This window comes from Drosophila virilis, chromosome 5, assembly GCF_030788295.1.
Source record: "Drosophila virilis strain 15010-1051.87 chromosome 5, Dvir_AGI_RSII-ME, whole genome shotgun sequence".
NCBI lineage: Eukaryota > Metazoa > Arthropoda > Insecta > Diptera > Drosophilidae > Drosophila > Drosophila virilis.
In genome coordinates, this window is record NC_091547.1 from 16,747,109 (window position 1) to 16,770,277 (window position 23,169).

General features: G+C 39.8%; 1 protein-coding gene across 3 annotated transcripts in view; it reads left to right on the forward strand.

Moving 5' to 3' along the window:
* mtt (mangetout) overlaps nucleotides 1–23,169 on the forward strand; it is a 120,027-nt gene that overhangs the window by 54,187 nt on the left and 42,671 nt on the right. Inside the window, exon 2 of one of the 3 annotated variants that reach the window (XM_032436837.2) lies at nucleotides 20,243–21,498. The exons of the other annotated variants lie outside the window; for them this stretch is intronic. Coding sequence (XP_032292728.2) covers nucleotides 20,289–21,498 — 1,210 coding nt within the window. The 5' untranslated portion in view covers nucleotides 20,243–20,288. The remainder of the gene's footprint in view (nucleotides 1–20,242; nucleotides 21,499–23,169) is intronic. 3 annotated transcript variants of the gene reach the window in all.

Here is a 23,169-nt window from a genome sequence, read left to right on the forward strand (position 1 = left end):
ATTGCCAGAATACCGCAGTACAACTGTACGTCAGCTGAAAGCCTTTGAGCCGCATTCAGTCACCGAGTATTCAATCTAACCAGTTTAAGTAAGCAACAAATACTTACGTAGATACGTACTCATCCTCACTAGGGCATTTCCCAAGGACCCCTGCGGGGAGTGTTGCATAGAATTTGCATGAGCTGACTTGGTTTTGCAAGCGGCGCCTGCGTCTGCGGTCTTGCTTGACAATGCCATCAATCTCAGTTATGTGGTGATATCAAGTACGGCATAAAGCTACATAAAATATTAAAAAACCATACCACAAAACTTCTAACTCAAGTGAGCTGCAGTGAGAGAAAATAGACCACAAATCATAAGCTGACAATTGCAAAGGTTGCTTTTGATGTTACATTAAACAGAAATACCCATCGCTATACCTCTTTTATTCAGACAGACAATTGGCAAACAAAAATATAATTACCTCAATGCTACGCTAAAGGGCGAAAGAAAAATAAAAATGTATTTGCAATTCAATTAAATGTACCTTTGAAAAGGAGTTATTAATATAAGCATAAGAAACAAAGCTGCAGGCTTAGACTCGGGTGAAACGTAATCAAAATGTTATTTAAGCTGAAAAATAAAATAGCATTTCCTTGAAGAGCAAATTAAGCTAAATTATGGGGCTCTAGCCAACTGACCTCAAAATATTTTGGCGGTAATTGAATAATTTTTTATTTGTGCATACAAGATAAAGTTTTTGAATTGATGTGATGAGCCCCACATATATAGGGTATATACTAGACTCTAAACAGATGACCACGAATTAAATCTTTACAGAAAAGAACAAATCTTTGAGATTACACTTATTATCAAATATTATTTGTTATCGTTTTAGTTCACAGTTCACAGTTCACAACTAAATGTTGGAATAAAATATTCAAATGAGTTTTCGGATGAATGAACTACAAATTATAACGAAAATAAGAGATGAAAATTTTAAAAACTTTCCGTTGACTGGAAATGTGGCGATTTGAGCAAAACAAAAATGACTTTATAAATAAAATAAACGCATTTTTGACACCCATTTGTAGTACATATTTGACTAATCTGCAAAAGGGACACATTTCGTACTAATTAGGTCGCTTGAAGTTCAACGAGCCGCAGTTGTTTTTCGTTTTTAAGCCTCTTTGGGAGTTGTTTGTTTGTCATTTAATTAATGTCAGCTTCTGCGCTTCAGCCATTGCCATTGCCAATGCCACTGCGCCCCAATGCGTCCCGTGCCTGTTGGCATTGCATAAGCGAGCGGCGTATTTAATCCATAAAGTACAATTTGTGGGAAGCACAGAAAAACGATTTAAGAGCCCAAAAAATCGAGGCAACGCTCAAAATATATGCGGCCGGAATAAACGAGGAGAGCGCAAAACAAACATGTAACACATTTGACCCTTTTTTGCATAATATCAATTTGTGCACGCACACACACTCACACACGCACACATGCATTCGCCCACACGGGCACACACCCATACAGGCACAACATGCAGCAGCTGTCGCACTCTAAAGCGAGGCTATCTCTGTGTGCGCTGTCTATGCCATTGGTAACATATTCAAATGGCTGTCAAACGGAGTGAAAACGGATGTCGTGTTGCTTCTTTATTGCCTGCTCCTCCAAATAAATCTCTTACTCTTGAATTTAGCCAACTCTTGTGTTGCATGCTCCAAGGTGTGCAATAAAATTCAAAATTTAAAGTAATATTTACATACATAAAATCCTTCAGCAATTTATCTTAATTAAATAAATATTTGTATTTATATTTCAATCGCATTGTTGGCATTTTCACAGATACATTGTTGTTGGAGAAACAATTCGTGTCGTACCTTCCATCCAGCATTTATGAATTTAATGTGCTTAAAGCATTGTGACACAATTTTAACAATCAAATCGAATACTGTGACCCAACATTGACCCTTTTTATTTGCCAGCCCCGGCAATGTGCGCTGTCGGCGTCAAATGCGAAGCTTAGCAGCAGCTTGACCGCATTTGCTGAGGACCAAAGTGTAGGCTATTCGTAGTGTGGGCTCTGGGGTCTTTAGCGTGCCACAGGCCGCGGGCCCCCTGCCCCACCAATTATACAAGTCTTGGGCATACGTAAGCTGTGCTTATTATTGGTCCGTGTCTGCTTTTTGCTTTGTCCTACGGCTGTGAGCTGCGTTCTTTTATGGCCGCCCATTAACGACTTCAACTATTTGCAGCTGTGCATAAAAAACACCAAAAATCATTTCCCAGGATTTTGGCTGGTTTTTTCCTCTTCTTCTTTATTTGGCCTTTTTTTTGGTGTTTTGCTTTTGTTATCTAAGCGTGAGGCATCGTAAAAATAGAAATAAAAATAAAAATATTTATGCAGCTCTACGGTTTCGGTTAGCGTTTTATGAGTGCGCTTTCATTTCGGCAGCATTGGCTATTAAAGGGCGGACGCAACAACAACAAGAACAACAACAACAACAAATATTTGAAAATTGGCTGCCGAACACAAGAATTTGCTGCCCAAGGACGCACACAGATTTCAGGCGGCACACGCAAGAAGCAGCAGCAAGAAAATCACTCTCCTTTATAATTCCAATACATTGAATTTTGTATAGACAATGGCATGTTTTGAATACAAATCCGATTAAAATGCCGCACACGTGCGCCCCGTTGCGCGGTCATTACAAAACTTAAAGCCAGCTGAGAAGTACAAAATTTAAAGCCTTTGATGGCTCAAGTCATTTGCGACTGGCATTGCCTACAAGCGAAATAATAAATGGGTATGCTCGACTAGCGGACAGTAGACAAAGTAGCGTTCTCGGAAAAAGCCTATTGTAAAGTTACCTTTTTACATATTTACATTACAATTACATATGTGAAAAAGAATTAAGTATACGTCTAAGAAAATATACCTGATGTTGTTAAGAGGCCCATATTTAGCTACAACTAACAGGGGTCAGCTCTGTTAATTCACATTGTTAAACTTAAACATTATTTTCATATTATTTTCTTATTTTTCCCTTTAATTTATTTGTGATTTTTAATTTTAACGCTATTACATGAATCAATACTATCGCCATGTACCTTGGGATATTTCAAAGTCCATCAGTCGGCAGCATAAAGATCTTAAACTTGTCTGTGAACTCACAAAGAACGCTAATGAATTTAATACCCAACTACAGGCAACGCCAGCCAAGGCGAATAATCGCCACCCACAGTAAAAACAATTAATGGCGAACAAATTTGAACCAGTTTGCCTAGGCTTTGAATATGTTTTGTTTTTTGTTTTGTTTTTTTTTACTTAGAGCGTTTTTTATTTATGAGCCGTCAAATTGTGCGACGTCAAAGATAACTCAAAGCCGACTGACAATTAAACACGAAATTGCTCTTCCGTCATAATTTGTATAATTTGTTGGACTTTGTTGAATGGGGTTTTAGCATTGAATCGAGAATGCTTTTTGGCGGCTCTCGGAATTTAAAATTCTCGTCGAAAAGGAAATGAGAAATGCTTGGCATATTTAATAAGTGATTGTTGTGCTTTATTTCCATGAGCTTTAAAGCACTCATAATTTTTTTTTTCAGAAAGGATTGCTTTCCAACAATAAGCTTTTCCAGCTATTTTATTATATATATTTATTTCTTACATTATGGAAACATTGGTATACGAAAAATTGTTCGCAAACTTTGCGTAAGCTGGCTCGTATAGCCTCTGGAATCGATTTAATAAATAGCTCGGCTAGCTCAAGTCAACTCTCTAAGTATTTTCTATTCCTTATTGAAGAAACCTCGTTTTATGCACTTTTACCACTGCAAAAGGGTATACAGTGTATAAAATGTATTCGAATTCATTTATCACAACCGCAAACTGCTGTCAACTATTTGCTCATAAAAGTTTTATGAAAACTTTGTTTAAAGTTTTTGTGGCTCATCAACACAAACCCTGACACCACGCGATCCGCACGCCTCCGCCCTCTGCCACAAAAATCCCTTTATGATGCACTGTCAAACAAGCGCGAGTTTTTCATAAAAAGTCAAAAATCAAAATATCGTCGCAACGCTGTCAGGACGTTACATTGCACATTTTCCGAGGCGCCAACAGGGATGAGGGACCCGTGTGGCGAGTGCCATTAGTTGCCATTTTGATGGACACTCGCCAGTTTTAACAAGTGGTTTGCGAGAGTAGCAAGTGGGGGAATAGAATTTGAAAGAAGGCTGAGCTTTATATGGTTGATTATTTTCTTTTCTTTAAAAATTTTCGAACTGTTAGCGCTTTGATGCAGACATTGCCAAACAAGTTGTTCCCCTGCCCCCCTTAACGACTCTGTCTATCACTGTTTCTCTTTAATCTAACGCGTGATATCCTGACTTTTTGTCATAATAATAAAAAATTGTGAATTCGTTTTATGGCTCACAAGTTGAGCTTTGGTTTCATGTGCTGTCTTTGATGTTGATTTGTATATCGTAAACTTGTGCTTGTTGTTGCTTCTCCTCTTGTTTTTCGTTTTGTTTGTCTTTGTTTATTTGCCTGTGAGCAGTTCATATAAATCGTTTCTGTTTTATGTGTGCCTGGCACTAGACAACGACACGCCGTTGTGCTTAGTCAACGATTTACATACATGCATTTAAATCTGTTTGTTCGGCTCATTTAGAGTACGCAAGAAATCGATTATAATCAGAAATTTATGAATAAATATTTTGTAAAATCGTCGAATTAAAGGCTTGAAAAAGGCCAACATTTTTGAAATATGCTTAAAATGGGCCGACGACTGTAAAACATATCCGAATATATGAATAAAATTCCTGTCTGTTATCTTTTCTAGCTCTGAATATATAAATATTATCATGTACACTGGTTAAATAGGTTATGTTTTATAACACAATTATTGTAGGATAAAATTGTGGGCAAATATAAAAATGAAAAATTATTTGTATAAGAGGCTACAATTTGTTATATGCCGAAGGAAATGTAAAATATTTAGAATAGAAAACAGAATAGAAAAAAGGTTTTTTTTTTTTAAAGTACCAAAATCCTCAGCAATTCAGCCCATATATATATACCGGAGAACCTTTTTAAGTCCACCCAAATGTAAATGTTGCTGGAAATATACTCACTTTGGTATATTTCATAGGTCATCTGCTGCTGGCCATACAGCTTAAGCACATCATGCAATTAAACACACTCAGAGATGACAGACCCGAACAGCGCCCACAATTTGTTTGGCTAGCATATGCCAAGTGCAGCAGCAGTAGCATGAAACATGACGCAGCTTGTCGACTTTTAACACTTTTGAGCTTACATAAATCAACATTCGCCCTGTTAGCCAGCTAACAGCAGAGGCAGCCACAAAGTCACAGTGAGCAGTGAGCAGTGAGCAGTTCGCATTAACGTTCGATTTCTGTTTGCCTGGCATTATTTTTGGCACTGATTTATGAGTAACTGTGACACATCACATGAGGAGGCGACGGCGGATCAGGGTTTTTGGTGATTGTGACTTTTTAAGTGACTGCATAATTTATTGTTTATTTATGTTGCATATTTGATTTGCTTACAGTTCGTTCTGTTGGTTCGCCATATTCTTTCATAACTTTCATGGCTAATGTTTGTTTTATTTTTTGTAATAAAACTTGTACAGCTTACATCAATGTTTATCCCAAATGAATGGCCAATTTGGTTGCGTATACGCCTCTGCTTTGCTTCTGCGCAAGTGGAAAGATTTATCAGAATGGCGCTGAAGAGGTACAATAAGGGGATATTGGCTGTACCCTAACGAAGTGCAATAGATCTGATTAAAATACAAACTAATCTTATTTATAGCGCTATAAAATCATAAAATCCAAAGCAGTTTTCCTGCATTATGTGTCAAGGCGTCAGCTTATCGATAAGGCTGTCGATTCTCTTAGGGAAGTGCCCATACAAAAGCTTGCATAGTTATTCCTTGCTTTTTCTGAACGAAACTTAAGCGAACAAATAAAAAGTTTTTCGTAAATTACTGAAGAGGCCACAAAAGACGAAAAAGTTTTCGATGTAAAGTAAATAATAAATATACGCAAGAAAAATATTGAGCGACAAGTTCAAGTTTATTTTGCCCTGCATGCAAATTAATGCGTTACTTCCCCATATTCCCTACCCCCTATTCATGCAGGCGTGGAAAAAAACCAAACATAATTTGAATTATTGATTGGCAAGCCAACCAAGCATAGTGCGTTTCGTGAAGGCGGCCCAGACAATGTCTAAATTTGTGTCAAGCCGCAAGGATGCCACGCCTGGCACGCCCACCTTTCGTGCCAGCGTACCACCTACCATAACGCCGCACCTATTCGAATGAACTTTATGCAAAAATTGCTTTTCAGCCAATTTCGTTTTATAAAATTTTCGTCTTGTCACAAAAAATTATGTGCCCCTACCCCGCTGTCAGCGCGTGGCCCAAGGCTTTGTCTTTTAAGCTTTGTTATTGGTGTTTGTAGTATGGTTTCTATTGTTGTTGTTATTGCTGCTGTTGTTGTTGTTGTTGTTGTTGTACTTCGCTTCCGGCTGTTATCAGCAATCGACACTCTACTGCGCTTCCTTCGCGCTCATTTGTACACACTGACTTTCTCTTGTGCTCCCAACTCCACTCTGTACTCTCCCTTGTTTCTCTGCTATATTCTCTCGGTGCTTGGCTTTTGGGTGCGGTGTTAATGTAATTTGTGGAGGGAGCCCTTTAATATTTTCAGCGCTCTGTTTGAACTCTAACTCTGCTGCGCCGCAGGGCGCAACGGCACGCCCAACCTGCCTGCCTGTCCGCCTGCCTGCCTGCCTGCCTGCCTGCCCGCCCACTGGCTGGTGTGCTGTGTGTTGTCTTTATTGAACCATTTCGCCAAACTTGATTGACTGATTGTTGTTGTTTCTCTTGTTCTTGTTGTTGTTTTTGTTGTTGCTTAGCGCCTTGTTTTCTGCCACACGTTTTTGCTTATTTATCGTTGCCTTCTTTCATACAGAATATTTCCCTTTAGATGGCCAGCAGGCAAACACTTAAGCCCAGCCAAGAATCCGCACTCTTTGCGCCTGATATAAGTCAATTTCAAATGTCAATAAAATGGAAATTTTATAATTTTCCCAAGAGCTTCACACACACTCACGTGTACACACGCCCATAAGCATGCCACTCCGCTCCGCCTCAAGTCGCGCTGCTGCGGCTTTAACTTAATGAGATTTTATTTATTGGCTCAACGATGCTGCGGCCCATCCACGCCGAGTGCTTTATTAATGCTTTTATGGTCGCTTAGGTAAATGTTGCTGTGTCAAAAGATTCATATACCAGATATCAATCTGGCGTGCTCAAGTGCCTCAGTTAATAGATCGTTGCCACTCGCCTCATATCAGTTGCCGAATTGCAATTAAAGCTCCCAAACTCGCCCCAAAGTGACGTCGCTACAAGCTGCAGCTGAGCTGTTGAGCTTCTACTAAGTACATGTACTATTGTCAATCATTGCATTCTGAATTTTTAAATTGAATTTTTCATTATTTTCTAAGAGAATGTTCATCTTAGATATGTATGTATGTCGAAGTTAGGGGTCGACTTCATTTAAAATATTCCATTTTAATATTTTTTATATTAAACCAAAATAAGCAGAACATTGATAACATATTTAAGTTTGACAACTATTACTTGTTCCCTAGGGGAAGTTATGTCCAGTTTCCCCATGATTAAAGAATTCTGCTTTTAGCTTGCCGCCCCCAAATACTTACAGCAGCTGGAGAATATTATCAAAACTGTTTTGAATAAGTTTAAGGTGGAAATAAAAGTCACTGAAATATTTAGTTACCTTCTCAGGTCTAATTGCACGTAACTTTTATGTTTTTGACCATAATATAAATGCATTACGCTGAATTAAAGCTGATTTAAAACTACAGACAACCACCGTCAGCTGAAATTTCGCTTAGTTTTTATGGCTTGGTTTGTTTTTATTGTTACCTATGTCTCAAGCTTTAAGGCATGGGTCAATAGTATATATTGCGAATTTAATATTGTAGCTAGGGGCGAGCGTGTTCGAAGGGCAGATTCGCTGTTCGTTTTAATTAAAACTCATTTGTGGCGCGGAAGCTATTAAAGCAAGCGCTTGCCCATAATGGAAGATACGCACAATGCACAGCAGAGCATGGCCGAAGAGCACGTTGCGTATACGCAACACAGTCCGCATGTATGTGGTACGTGCGTTGCGCTTAAAATTAAAACTAAAACACGCTTAAACACACACGTGCAGGCAAATAAACACAGGAAACATAAATATGTATGTATGCTGAATAAACAAAGTCAAGCAGCCACAAGAAGTCGACTGTGTGCGAGCGGCAAAAGAGAGAGAGAGAGAAAAAAAAACGATGTAAATGCAGAAATGAAATCCTAATATATATAAAAGCTATATATTATACAAACTTCAAAGTGGCAGCTCAGTCGTGTGATTATTATTACTTTGTCGCTAGCACTGTTTGCCTTTTTCCGAGCTGTTTGCTCTCTGGCCTCTGAGCAAATATGTCAAAGTCAAACTAATCGATGCCAAAAGGTTTGCCTCCAAAATGATAAAAAAGAATGAAGCAGGCAGACAGCCTCATAAATATCAATCCATCAACCCGAACTTGACAAAAGTTTTGACGTCAACAGCTCTATGTGCTGACTGCGCGCGAGAAATTCAATAAAAAAATGTGTTGGCCAGTCGACCAATCGACCCGCAGGGAGACTGTGGGCACAGTTAATGCATAGTCAATCAGTGAGTCTGGTCACACTGGAATAAAACAAACAGCGCTGGCTATTTAAATATGCGCATTCGGCAAATGGGTAAAGGACGTTCTCTGATTTCAACAGTTTCTTTAAGCTGAAAGTTTAATTCGGGATGCAAATTAAATACAGCGCATAATTGTGATTTATGCTTTTTATGCTGCAAGTAATTATGTTTTAAATAGTAAGCTGTTTATTTTGTTATTAAAGCAGCTTCGTTTACTCCTTTTACTCCTTTCCTTATTTTTAAAAAGGAAACAAATGACACTTTTATTAAATTATTTCAGAGCAAAGAACTACTTTAAATTAATATTTTATTTGGACTTTATTGCATCCATTAGCATCGACCATATTGGGCTTGCGTATAAAGAGTGTCGCGTTATAATAAAGATTTAAATATATTGGAAAACATGTAAAAAACGTAACCACCAGCTATCAAAAATGTAAGCCTGGTTTTCACTACGCATGCCTGGAGCTTAACTGAATTCAACCAATTCGCTGTCAGTTGCTGTCCGCATCACAGTTAATGGCACGCTTTTATTCACAGATTGCTCAATTAAACGAAAACAACATTTTGTGCAGTTTTTACTTAAATTCAAAGCTCACCTGGCAGCTCCCCGTGGATATTTTGAGTTCGGGTTTGTTTTGCATGCAGCGTATGGGTGATTATTTTCCGTTTGTTTTTTACGTCCGTTTCTGTTTTCGTGTTATTTTGTTTTAAATGAACTTTTTTATGCCACACGCACAGCTGGCCACAATGATCATTTTTTATTTTGTTTGCCGCTGTTAGGTTTTTGGTTTTTGTAGCAAATGGAATTTCCAACTCGCGCGCTGTGCTTCTGCAAAAAGCCATTTTGCCTTAGTGTAACTGCAAGTTTTACAGTAACTGGAATTCAATTGGGCAAAAACGGAAATTGCCACTTGAGTGTCTTTAAATAACTTCTAACAGCCCGTACATGTGCATGTGTATGTGTGTGTGTGTATGTGCTCCTTTGGGCTTTGATTTTGGCTTAATGGGACACGTCTTTGCCAAACTGCAACAATTATCAACAATTTTATTTTGAGACAACCTTGCAGCTGCAGGAAAAACTAATTTCCCAAAGCATCCCAACGAACAAGTGCCATTAAAAAGTTTTCAACACGCATTGTCTCTTTTTACGTATATTGAAACGACTCTTGAGCTTCCCAAGCAGTTTTGGAAATTGAGGAGCATTTCGAATTTGCAGTTAAGTAGAGTACAACAAAAACATTCTAGGTGGGAAATAAAAATGAAATTGTTTAAATAAAATAAAAGACAGTAAACACTGTTAAGACCCGACACGAACTTCTTGTTACAGTGCTTACACGCCCATTTCACATGCACTTCACACTCCGCCTTTGCCCCACATTGAACATCACGAAAGCTCGCAATAAACTTAATTTTATTATTAAAAATTTTACACAAAATCGTAAAAAATGTTGACATGGTGTAAGTAGCTTGTGTCTTGTCACTTGTCACTCGCATTTCAAATACAAAAGCTGACGAGGCTTTTTATGGCAAATATCTAACAAAAAACAGCACTAATTATTTACGATATTTCTCTCTCTCTCTCTCGAAAAAAAAAGAAGAAATTACTTTGTTATCGTAAAAAGTAAATATGGCATTTACGTGCCTCGACCTCCGTCCCTACATTGGCGTGCAAAATTTCTACCGTCTGGCAAAATACCAAATACACTTACAGTCACATTACATTTTTTTATTTCAAACATTTTCCGGCGCTAACACTTTGCACCCAATTTCAGCTGCTTCCGCTGGGGAATGAGTTCGGTTTTGTTGCAGTACGATGGCAACAGGGGCGCTGAATTATGCTCGCCCAGTCCTTTGCCCTGCCCCATACAATTACAGAAGCCGCAAGGGATCTCTTCAAAAATTTATGGGCATTGATACATTGCCAATACGGGCTGGCCCAAGCACTCGACTGGATTTGCGGCTGGTCATTGAGGCATACTCTGCGGCAGCCCATGGCACTCAAGATTAGCTAGGCGAACTTATTTGCTTCTAGTGAGATATTTATTATACTCTAAATTTGAACAATTGCCATAAAATGCATAAAAGCGTTGTTCTTCTCGCAAAGACTTTAAATTGAGAATTCAAGCTCACGTGAAACAGTTTGCCTAACATTTAAAAACATTGTGCAAAAAATATATAACAATGTTTTGTTCTGGAAATTATTGTAAATCAGCCAATTTGGATTATAATATCATTTTATATGCTGACTCGCAAGTATTGTCATGTTAAGATCTTTGCGATTCACAATAGATGAGATTCAAATTCTGAGCATACCCAGTCAAGCTCCCTACTAAATAATTCAAACATAAAATCGACCCGATTTCAAGCAGATAGAAAGCAACATGATCTATGCATCCGACTCTCAGACACAGGGCATGATGTCACGTTTACAAATTGTTGTTGGGGCTATTCATACAAACTTTTACCAGCGTCTGCCCTCACTTGCTCTAGCGAATTTTCCAAAGCCTCATTCTTGTGCCTCGCAGCTCTCATGGTTTGATCACCTTTTACGAAGATTAATATTAAGGAATATCACTTTGTCCATTTATGTGCGTTGTTCTTTAACACTTACCTGCAAAGGCAATTTCCGTTTCCGTTTAGGCTCCTTTTCGACTACCGTTTAGTAAATTATTTTTCCAGCCTGGTCAGTGAACTGCATGAAACAGTTAACACCATTTCAGGGCTTTTTTCGACCTGTTTAGAAGTCGTGGTCGTGATTCTGCTGCTGATGTTCCGTGTACTTTGTTGCATGTCGAGAGCCATTAAATTATCCAAGTGCTTTTGAATTATGTTACCTGTCTAAAAACAACTCGCATGTTGGCTTTAATTATAGCCTGGTCAGCCAGGTGCAACAGCTACGAAAACAATGATTCAATTTCCGCAACCGGAACTTGGCCAACAGCTTTGTTAACAGTTTTCATATGATTTGCATGTCGTATTTTAGCATACTATGAAATTTGCATGGGAATGTAATAATTCTCGGAAATAGACTGAACGGACTCTATGTTTGGCTGTGCTCTATGTTTGCCCTGCGTTTTAACTGGTCAGTTTCATAAAAATGTCATAAAATACTAAATACATCCCAGCAAAGAGCATAAAATAATTTTAGCTTTCGCCTTTGTAAATGTCCGTAGAAATATGTAACAGGACTTGTTAGCCGGTTCAACTTTTAGAAACGAATATCACATAGCAATTTGCAAGTGGAATTTAGACAAAAACGGATACCTGCATCCTGGCTATTTGCAGGGCTGACAAAGGGGCCAAATCAAATTAAAAATACCAAAAAGTCAGCAGTAAATAAATTTAAATTCATGCAAACGAAAAGCAGCACACAATCAATGTCAAGAATTATTTCCATGAAATGCAAAAATGTAATTGTAAAAAGCATATTAGTGAAACTAAAATCAAGTAACAGTTGCATATTAGCTTTGGGTAAAATTATATTTTGCCTTTGACAAATAATTTACTCAATAATTTGCATTCTTGCCAGCTTGTCGACCAGCTAAGTCAAACAGAAATATAATAAGCTTCTGAATAAGAATGTTCTAAGGAATCATAACCAAGCTTAGACATGCGTTTTACGCTTAAACTTATAAGCGGAGATCATAGAAGCTGTAAGTACTTCGACTTATCAGAGATTTTTCACAGCATTTTACTATTCATACTTCATAAATTATAATATGATTGTTTTTCGCTTAGCAATACTGATTTTCTTCGGAACTTCAGTACATATTGAAACACATTCAAGTATACCGAATCCATTCAGTATATTTTCTGCAACATTTTTTTGTTTCACACATCTCTTATCTACGCTTAAAGAGTTTAGTTGAGCTGTCTATATCCAAACCCAAAAACCACACCTGAATACGTGCCAAAAACTGTAAGCTTAACTGGAAAAATCGCATTTGGCACGCGAAATTTGCGATAAACGAATGTCAATCTAAACTGAGCCTGCAGCTTGGCAACACCATTTCGCAGCCAAAGGCAACATGGAAACAGCCAGTCAATTCGTGGAATGATCGAATGTACTGTAGTATGCTTACATGTGTGCACATTTGATTTGAGAACCAATATACCATAATAATTTGTCACACGAGCAGACAAACTGGCAACAAACTGACGCCATCTAGTGTTCGCGTTTGCTGTTCGCCTGTTACAGCAGCCGACCGGGTCTGACAGAGCTGCCACCCACACACACACATATTTAGCGAGCTGGGCTCTCCTGTTGGTTAGCTGGAAAGCGGCAAGTAAACATGAAATAGATTATTTACAGAGTCATGCACAACGATTTGTGCAAACTGTGTGCTACAGCTGCCATTCAAGCTTTGATCCACCAACTCTGTCTCCTGCTGCACATACACACATAAACACACACTCACACACACACACACACCCCCAGAGCAAATTCAGCAAAAAACATAAAAAAAACGTCAGAAGTGTGAACAGGCACTGATAAGCGTAAGGAGCGGCTGTTGTCGCTTGTCCAAAGAAAAATTGCTTATAGCCTTACACGAATGCACAAATGAAATTGTGCAAGCAAGATTGACGGCTTGTGGTAGTAAATGCTGATGACTGCCAGCTGGCTGCCTGTCAGCAGCTGCCCGCACCCTAAAACGTTTACCAAACCAACTTGCAAAGTGACTGAGCTGACTGGGCCATCCGTAAAGGTTTATATAATTGTGTTGGAGCAGGTATTTGGCAGGAGTACCAAATAGCTCAATCTGAGCTTGGCCGTGATTTACGTTCAGTTTTCCATGCAAAAGCGTCAATCAGAGAATTCTATACTAACTATCCAGAGCCCTGTACAGTAGAGTTTATCTTTTCAAATATTCAATAATAAACAATAATATTATTATAATTTTTAGAAAATATGACGTTATATGCTATAGAAAACTACATGCGGAATTCGGAGTCTCTAGCATTTATAAAATCCAAATGTAACTTTATTTATCATGTATATGCATTATAAACGATAATTCGAATTTTTTATCAAATTGTCTTTATTGGCATTTATTAGAGCACATCTTTTAAGTTTCCCCCTTTAACAAGCAAATGGAATAAGAAACAGGGGAATGCACAAAGTTAGTTAGTTGTTAAAAGTTATCAATTAAAATTGAATAAATTTTCAACTTGAAATAAACTTTAAGCATTGTGCCCAACTCAATGAGAGCAACAACTTTTAACTACATGCAATGTTGAAAGGACTTAAATGAAATATTTGCAGCTGTTGCGCTGTGCTGAAAGGCAAATAAATGTATTAACTATGTATACAAATTGTCATAATTGATTTGCAACTGGCCAGATTGCAGATAAAGTTAACATGCGAAAATATAGTATCAATAACAATAAAATAATAACAATTAAAATGTCTAAGAGCGAAAAGGACAAGAATAAAATAACACAAATGCCAGCAAATGGCATTTGTTGGACAACCATTCGAGCCTTACATATGACTATAAATAGTCGCATTAGGTCGGCTAGCTTAGGAATTCAATTAGCCAAATTGCCGAATGGCCAAATGTTGTTGCTGCTCCAGCAGAGGACTCCAGTTAGATTCTATTTCAAGGCATGCATTACCAAATGCGCACAAATATAAGGGTATACAAAAAAAAAATATATATATATGCCAACTATTTGCTGTTGACCCAAGTCTAACGTATTCAGCTCGCCGCTGAGGCTAAGTGCGCTTACCAGCGGTCGTCAATAATTTAGTAGTATGCAACACTCAATGTCGCTGGCAACACTGGCTGCGTACTAGGAGCGGTCAGCCACAGAGCCAACTAAAAGTGTGTGGCCGGCGTTGGTCTGTCTATTTTGGTCTCTTTCGGTGTTCAGGTGTGAGGTTTATTGTGTTGTACGCGTTGGCGTTGTGCAAACAGTCGCCCAAATTGACGCGCCGAAAAGTGGACAAATTGCGCGCAAACATGGCAGCAAAAACAGGTGCACCGGAGGGGGCAGCTTGGGGTCGGTCGTTTTGTCTTTGGCGTGGGCTGGCTGGCCAACTTTTTGTCAGGCCAGAGCCCAACAACTTGAAGCCCACAAAAATTAATTATGAAAATTTTCACTTTACGTCTGAGTTTTTGGTTACTTGTAACTTTGTTAATATAATGCGTTTATTTGGCGTGCAGAATTTAATTATGAAAATGTCTCATATTTCAGCAAAGTAAAATGCTGCAAGTCATTTCTTTTATACCTACTTTATATATTCCACGCTAAAGGGCGAGCATGTCAAGATAAGCCCTGGTCATAGCTTAAGTTTTGCCATTGCAAAACGATTTCTAGATTATCAGCAGACTACAGGATAGAGGCACATGCAACAGGTGAGAGCTTCTTATGGCTTAAGGTATAAAGTATGTTTACAATATCTGTCAAATATTATATGTATTTTCTATAGCTTAAAAGATCGAGCTTTGATTGGTTTTCTTTCGACTCGTTTAAAGACCTGCCGGCCAGTTTACTAAAATATTTGGGCGATGCCGTGAGGTTCATGTTGTTAACTTGTACCGCAATATTGACCAATCAGTGCTCGGTATAGCACACACATATAGCATATGGTACACTGCGCTACATGGCATTTGATTGAGTTCGAGCTGCCTGCGGCTGTCATGTGAAAGAAAACAATTTGCTGCTAAATTGTAACATGGCAGCGCATGTCGATTTCCTGTCATCTGCTTTACTTTTGCTCCTGCTCTCACTTTTGCCCCGGGACTTTGCTTTGTACTCTCTGCGGCACGTGTCTTTATGTGTGAAACAGCGGGTTTGAATATCTATCTGCTTGTATTTGTGTTCAATAATTGTGCATTTATGTGGCACTTCCGCTGCTGAGTCTCACTTGGTTTTTGCATTTCTCATACCATTCACTTAATTGCTTCCTTCCGTTGATTATTTTTCATTGTTCTTCTCGTATTCAAATTGTTCTTTTGATTTTATTATGATTCGTTAAGTTTGAGTTCATTTGGGAAATAGCACAAACTTTGTGAACAACACCAAAAAACATGGACTTTGACTCAGCAGATCAGAAAATAATCATCATTCTTCTTTATTAAATAATAAACTTATTAATTCAGTTGTCGATTACAATAATTGAATATAATAATATTCATGGCCATTTTAATAAAAATCATAATTTAAAAGATTAAGCAAATAAGTTCCCTTATCAAAAGTCCAATTTACTAAAATTTACGCATTGTTTCGCAAACTTTTACATTCATCTTGAACCCCTAAAATTGGTCTACCCAACATGTTTGCCGCCCCCGTCCCATCTGCCCGGCCATCACATGCGTGGGGGAACCTGTTGTTTGAGCTGCGTGCCTAGACTGGATTATTAGCCACATTTTGTGGCCCAGAGGCGCAAAGCGTTAAACACACGAAACCAATTACAATTCTTCCATTTTGTATTTTGCTCGGCGCATGCATAGCTAGCCGGCGGCGTTGTAGGGTAGCCGTAGTAAGGGTCGGGTAGGGCCCACAATGCTCGGCTATATTTAGTCAGGCAGCACACAAATCTCAGGTATTTTGGTAGCTAATAAAGTTTGCCTTAAAGTATTTGCCGCACAAGTTTCTGTGCCACAGTGCCATGGACTGGGCTCCAGCATATTTGTTTTAATATTAGTTGGCCTCGGGCATGCATAAAATGCGTATACCTAGCATCTAAGGGTTATTTGCTTAGTTCAGCTTCGACATTAGCTCGCAGACTCAGCCTCGCCCAGATACGTGCGTTGAGCTACGCCCACATTGAGTAGCAATTTTTATGCGCCCAATATCAATAATTTTGTAGGTTTTATTGTTATTTGCGCAAATTTTTATGTATTTACGGGAGCGTTTCCACAACTCAACTCAAACGCAAACTCAAAGTCAGCTACAGCAGGAGGGCGTAAGCAAAACTTTCTTGACAGAGAAACTTTTCACTGCGCGTTCGTGCGTGTGTGAACCGGAAATGAAAGTGAAATTGTTTTTTTTTTTCCATATTTATGTTTGTTGACCTTTATTAAAATGACTTTTATTGCTTCGTTGTGTGTCAATGCGGCGCGGCAAGCAATTGCTAGCTGCTCATTAATAAGTCCCACGTAATGAAATCAGCAATTATTTCCATTAGCTACGCGGAACTCTGCTCCGAAGGAGTGCCCAATTAGCTAGATTTGTATAGGTATTAATATTAATGAAGGTCCTCAAGAAACTGTCAGACTATTACGAATAGATCATATGGTAATTTGTTTTTATTTGAATAAGGGAAACTCTAAATGGACAAGGGCTAACTATTTTCAATTGTTTTTAACAAAAAAAAAGGATCTATCTGTTGGCTAAAGGATATCATGGTTGATCTTAAAATGGCAATTGGCATTCCACAGGCTATAAAAATATGAAAAAGGATAACACTTGACCGGGCAATGCCGGATAACAACAGCTACTCAAATAATATATGTTAAACGGCTTTGCCATAGCTTCTAATCAAATTAAAATTTGTTGTGCAAGTGTCAAAACTGTCGCTGCCGCTGGTGTTGATTACCTGACATCTAGACATACGCAAGTACGCAGATAAACGCAGGCACTGTAAAGCAGCTGCCGGTAGCCTTCAATTTCTTCCGCCTGGTCCCAGTTCATGCCCTGTGTGAATAAAATTTATCACACAGTTTCAGGCATTTGTAACTGACGCAGACAGCGGCGAAGAATTTCGGAGAGGGGCCCGGATGACGGCTGGAGCGGCGCAGGGACTTTGCATATCTGCCCGTATGCGTACACCTGTCAAAGTTATTCGCATTTCTTTTCTTCAATGTTGTTTTTTATGTAAAGCATTTTGCATTTTTTACATGTGTTGCTATTAATTTTTTGCTCCAACGCGTAACAAATTGAAGACGTCGTCTAATCCGCGCGGCTGGCGTTTCGCTGCCGCGTAGATGCTGAGCCAAGCTATTAGGTGCAGCACGTTGACATCCTTGTCCAGGTGTCAGCCTGTGCGCTTGCTGCGTGTGTTCGTGTGTGTGTGTGTGTGTGTGGGCGCACAGAAGTATGATTGAATGTTATTTGATGTGTATTTCGAAATTTCTTTATGCGTCTGTTGTTTGGACTGGCATTTATGTAAATGTTACAATTTCCCTTGCATACTTTACGGCTGTACCAGGAATGTTAACAAGCAGCATGGGGAAAGGGCGTCTTTCGTTATTTAAAGTGTAAATTTAAGGCCCGTGCCTGTTGTTTAAACTGTGACACGTCAAACAAAAGAGAGCCAGAATTAACCAACTCTCAGAATGTAAGCAGAGCAAGTCGAGTTAATTGCACAACATGTTAAAAATTCAGTTACTGGTCAACATTTTCGCCTGACAATCAATCATTGTGGCGGGAATATATATATATGGACGCATATATTGAGTTGTTTTTTTTTTTGCACTTGCATCAGTGGCAAGCCTGTCCCCTGGGCGCCAAATGAATGAATGCATAAATTACAGACTTTGCGGATCTTTTTTCACAGCCTACTTATCAGCGCAAGGAGTGTTATTTTATGGAGGTCTTTTTGTATATAGTTAATACGATATTGGCTTTTAAGCGGCCATCGTATCGAGTGTTTGACCTTGTGCCAGGCTTAACGCAAACACATCAAGTGGCAATTTATGCAACTTTGTCTGCTATCGATGGAAATCAATTCGCCCAAGCTGAAATCCAGCACCCACGCGTCCAGGCACTCACGCGATACACAAACAGATTGGCCGCATTCAAACTTGTCCCTGGCACTCACAAATTATCTTTAAATCCGGGCGATGGGAATCTCTACCATGCCAATACATACATATTTCAATTTCAATGCCAGTCTGCGAATTCAAATAAGCGCAAAAAGGGACACAGCCAGTGAGTGAAATGCTCAATCAAATCAAAGTCCCCACATCCAAATGCAAAATAAGACAATAGCACAAAGGATACAGCACAATGACGAGTCTGGGCCAGTGTTGGCTACACTCCTGCCATTAGACAGTAGATACAGTAGAACCTTCTATCGGGCATAAGCCCAGATAAGACATCGAGCCTCGCATACACTGTAATATCCCATGCAGTGAATTTCGAGTGGAGCAACCTTTCGCTTACCCTTAGACGAGTTATTCATTATCCTTTTCGCTGTTGTCCCTGAAATAGTCATGGACGTATGCTCGTTTCAGCTCCGCAGAGACGCTTATAAAGTTCTTTTAGGATCTGCGCATTTTATCAATAAAGATTATAGTTTGTATTGTCTGACTACTAAGACAATAAATTATTTATTGGCCTATTTAAATTGTGGAATTGAAGGCTAATATTATAATATTAAAAATGCATAAATGTTGTTAAATTAAAAAACTGATTTGATCAATTTAATCATTGAGTCCAAAATAATCCAAGCCAATTTTAATATCCTTCTCTCACACACTTTTAGGGAGACAAACAGAGCGAGAGAGTGTGAGAGAGAGAGAAAGCGAGAGAGAGAGTGTGAGACAAATGTAATCAAAATAAATTACGAGCGTGTAAGCAGCCTCCGGTGTCTATTAAGGGCAATAAAAGGAAAGCACCATTTGTTTAACGCAATCTCATTATTAGATGCGTCCCAAAGCCGGGGGCACCAGCTGCTGCAGCCCCGGGCCGGCCCCTTTTAAGCATTTGCCCCTGACAGTGATAGGCATTGAGGTCAGGACGCAGTGACAGCCTCCGACTTGCCACCACCTTCGACTTGATAATGCCGCTGATTATGCTGATGATAAGTAATTTTGTAAACTCGAACTGCAGACCGAGTTTGTGCCTCGAAAGCGGCGTTAATGCGCCCGTTGATTAGTCAGAGTCGGAGTCGCAGTGGGAATTCACGTTAGAAAAGGAGACGGAACGGAGGAGATGTTTCTTTTGGGGGCTTGTTTCAGAGGTGCTCTGACAAGCCGACAAGCCGACAAGCTCATTATGCCGCCAACAATTTGATTAATTACCGCACCCGCCGCCTGACTGTATGCTACACTTTTTATATGCCGCCGCCCTGCGGCAGGCGAACTGTTCAAGTCGCTGTCGCTGCAAAGGATTTGTGCATTATGTGAGCCACACTTTTGCTTCCGTTTTGTGGTGCGCCTTCGCCACATAAATTCTATGCAAAACTTAATTTACCTCAGGCCAAAAACTGGGCAATAATTTTTATGGCAAGCTTGCCGCGGGCTCTGCTTAACACTCAATGGGTCCACAGTTCTAGGGCTTTATGTGGCTGACATTTATAAGCTGGGCGGGGCTTTTGCTCTAATGATATTAGAGTTCGGTTGCAATGCTGACAGCACCACAAAATGTTAGCAATTTTAATGACAATGCAACAATAAATAATACCAGCATTTCAATTACCACGAAATAGCATAAACCCGTTAATTAAACACATTGTGTACACGTACACAACTTGTGTTAAAAGTTAAAGACATTTCATTACATGCACCGGCATATTTCTAGATTCATTAACATCAAAAGACAAAGACATGCTTCATGCAATTTGTGTATGCAAGCCGAAAATGGAACTTATAAATCCAAAATAATGCAACAATATCAAATAAATTATCAAAAAAAGAGACGAAAACTGCAGTTCAAAGTTGGTGCAAACATGAAATTGACATGTTTAAGTCGGTTGTTTGTGCAAGTTTGTGTTATTATTGTCGTTGTACTTTTGGCGCTGGCCAAATCGAAAGCTGCCAGCGTCGAGAATGCGGTAATTGGAGACATTCGCGATAAGTGGACCGATGACGATAGCCAGCAGCAGAAACAGGAGCAAGAGCAGCAGCAGGAGCAGGAACAGGAGCAGGAGCAGGTCCAGGAAAAGAAGCAGCTGCTGTCGTTTCCAGTTGAACAGTTGAACAGCTTCACAGCCACGAGGCATCATCATCATCATCATCAACATCATCAGCGCCCACATCGACAGCATTTGCATCTGCATCATCATCATCATCATCAGCAGCAGCAGCAGCAGCAGCAGCAACATGGCCATGGTCGGTCTCACAGAGAAAATCATTACAAGGCGCTCGAATTGGAGCAGCGACGGCAGCAGCTAGGCAAGCACTCGCACTGGCTGCAGTCGACCATAAACCGGCCCCTGGCCCCGCCCACGCCTGTGCCCTTTGCTGATTATGTCAACGACGAGGAGGTCGACAGCGAGCCACACAGTCAGCATGTCGGGAATCTCGACTATGGCAATAATCATTTCGATTTGGATAGCTATCAGCGCTATGCGAACATCGAGCTGCCAACCATCATGGCGGCCGCTGGCGCCTCGACGCGCTCCGGACGTCATCGTGGACGCCATGTGATGCCACAAAATAGCAACAACAACAACAACCAGGCGAACAATATGATGCTGCCGCTGATCTCTGAGCTGGGCGGCAAGTATCTGCGCTCGCTGCCCGACTCTGTAGACTTTCTTCAGGATCGCCTGCATGCAACGCAGGCGCAGCGGCATTGGCCCGTCAAGAGGGAGGCCATCGTTGAGGGCGACGTCATTCTGGGCGCCCTCATGATGGTGCATTCGCGCGAGGACAGCATCACCTGTGGCCCCATCATGCCACAGGGCGGCATACAGGCACTAGAGGCCATGCTCTACACAATCGATCGCATCAATGAGATGGATTTGCTGCCTAACATCACGCTCGGCGCCCATATTCTCGACGATTGCGACAAGGACTCGTACGGCCTGGAAATGGCTGTGGATTTCATAAAAGGTAAGGGCAGTGGAACTTAAATGCATAAATTGTTCCCTGCACACTTTCATTCGTCAAATGTGAAGTGTCTTTTGAATAATCATATACATATTTTATATTTTCGCATAGCAAAGCAGAACTTATTGCCTTATTCCCTTAACCCCGTACATTCGCGAATACGCTCTTAAATAATCTTCGATGTTTACGATCCGATTCATATGATACACATATGTTAATCGAATGTATATAATTCCATATATAACTCCATTATATTTCTATAGCTATCATAGGGAAATACAGGCGTATGATCAGGAAAAGCTTCCTCCACAAAATTATTAAACCCATTTAAAGAAATGCGTTCAAAATATAAAAAAAAAACAAAGTTCTGCGGAATTTTGCCTTTTTTTAAACTACGAATAATAGGCATTGTTGAATCCATGATCAATATAAGAAGAAATAATAATTTTAAAGGAAACAACATACATATTTACTGTGATTTACATTCATACGAGCATCTGCGAAATGAATATATAGCTTAATTGTTGTGCAATTGGTGGCTTATGCAGAACTCTTTTATAAATGTTAAAATCAATACTTATTTAATTACAGTTTATATCAAAACTGAGAACAAATGCAGGATTTCCCCTTTGATTGCCCACGCAATGGGAATATTTGTTGTTTCGAATATTAAGCACTTCGCTGAACCCAAGGCAAAGCTGACGCAAATACGATTTACTCGAGCGTCGAACGTTTCATTAATAAACAAAATTAATAAATAAATTAAGCGACTTCTTTGCGGGGAATATCGGAGCAGCAGCAGACAGGCACATTTAAGCCCTCTAAGCGCTTTCGTGCCCCAAAACTAATATACATAATTCCCCTAAGACAAAACGGTGTCATTTATTGAATTTTCACACACACACACACACGCACACAGGCACACAGAGTAAGGCATCAGAAGTCCCACGTGTCAATGCGAGCGAAAATTAAGTGCGCCGCCAGAGATCAACATGGCCGGAAGTGGGCGAGGGCGTGCCGGCGGATGTGAGGGCGTTGCCACATGGCTCACATATGTAAGTTGGCCCGCGTGCGGCAGTTTTGTCTGGCACTTTGCCCGTGCACATAAAGGAGGCGCTTATTGCTTTTATCTGGCAATAAAGCGGCGCATGGAACAGCGACAACGACAGCTACAACGATCTATAATCAATTGCGCCAGCATGGCAAGGATTGGCTGTCGTTGGCCTTGTCCTTGCGCCAGGCCTGAACACTTTCTAATCTCCATAATTTCATTATTTATGTGCGCAACAAGGATTTATTTGAGCGACATGCCGCATAGACTAGCGGCCACATTTCTCGCATCCGACGTATGAAAAATATAATTTTCCAAGTCACTGAATTATATTGACAGGATTAGGCAACCCGCAAACTATGAGCCCCTGATCTCTCTACACCCCCCAACAAGCACAAGTCATCAGCTTCGTCATTGTTGTGGCACCCATTAAGTGGCCTACCCAATGGAGTTAATTAATTTGTATTTAATTACAGCTGCTGAACTTTGCTCCCTAGTGGGCGTGGCAGACTCATAAAAATAATCCCAAGCCGAATTGCATGATCTGTTTATGTGTGTCTGTGTCTGTGTGGCTGTTGGGGAATTAAATCGAACTTAGCTTAATTTAATCGAATTGAAATCGG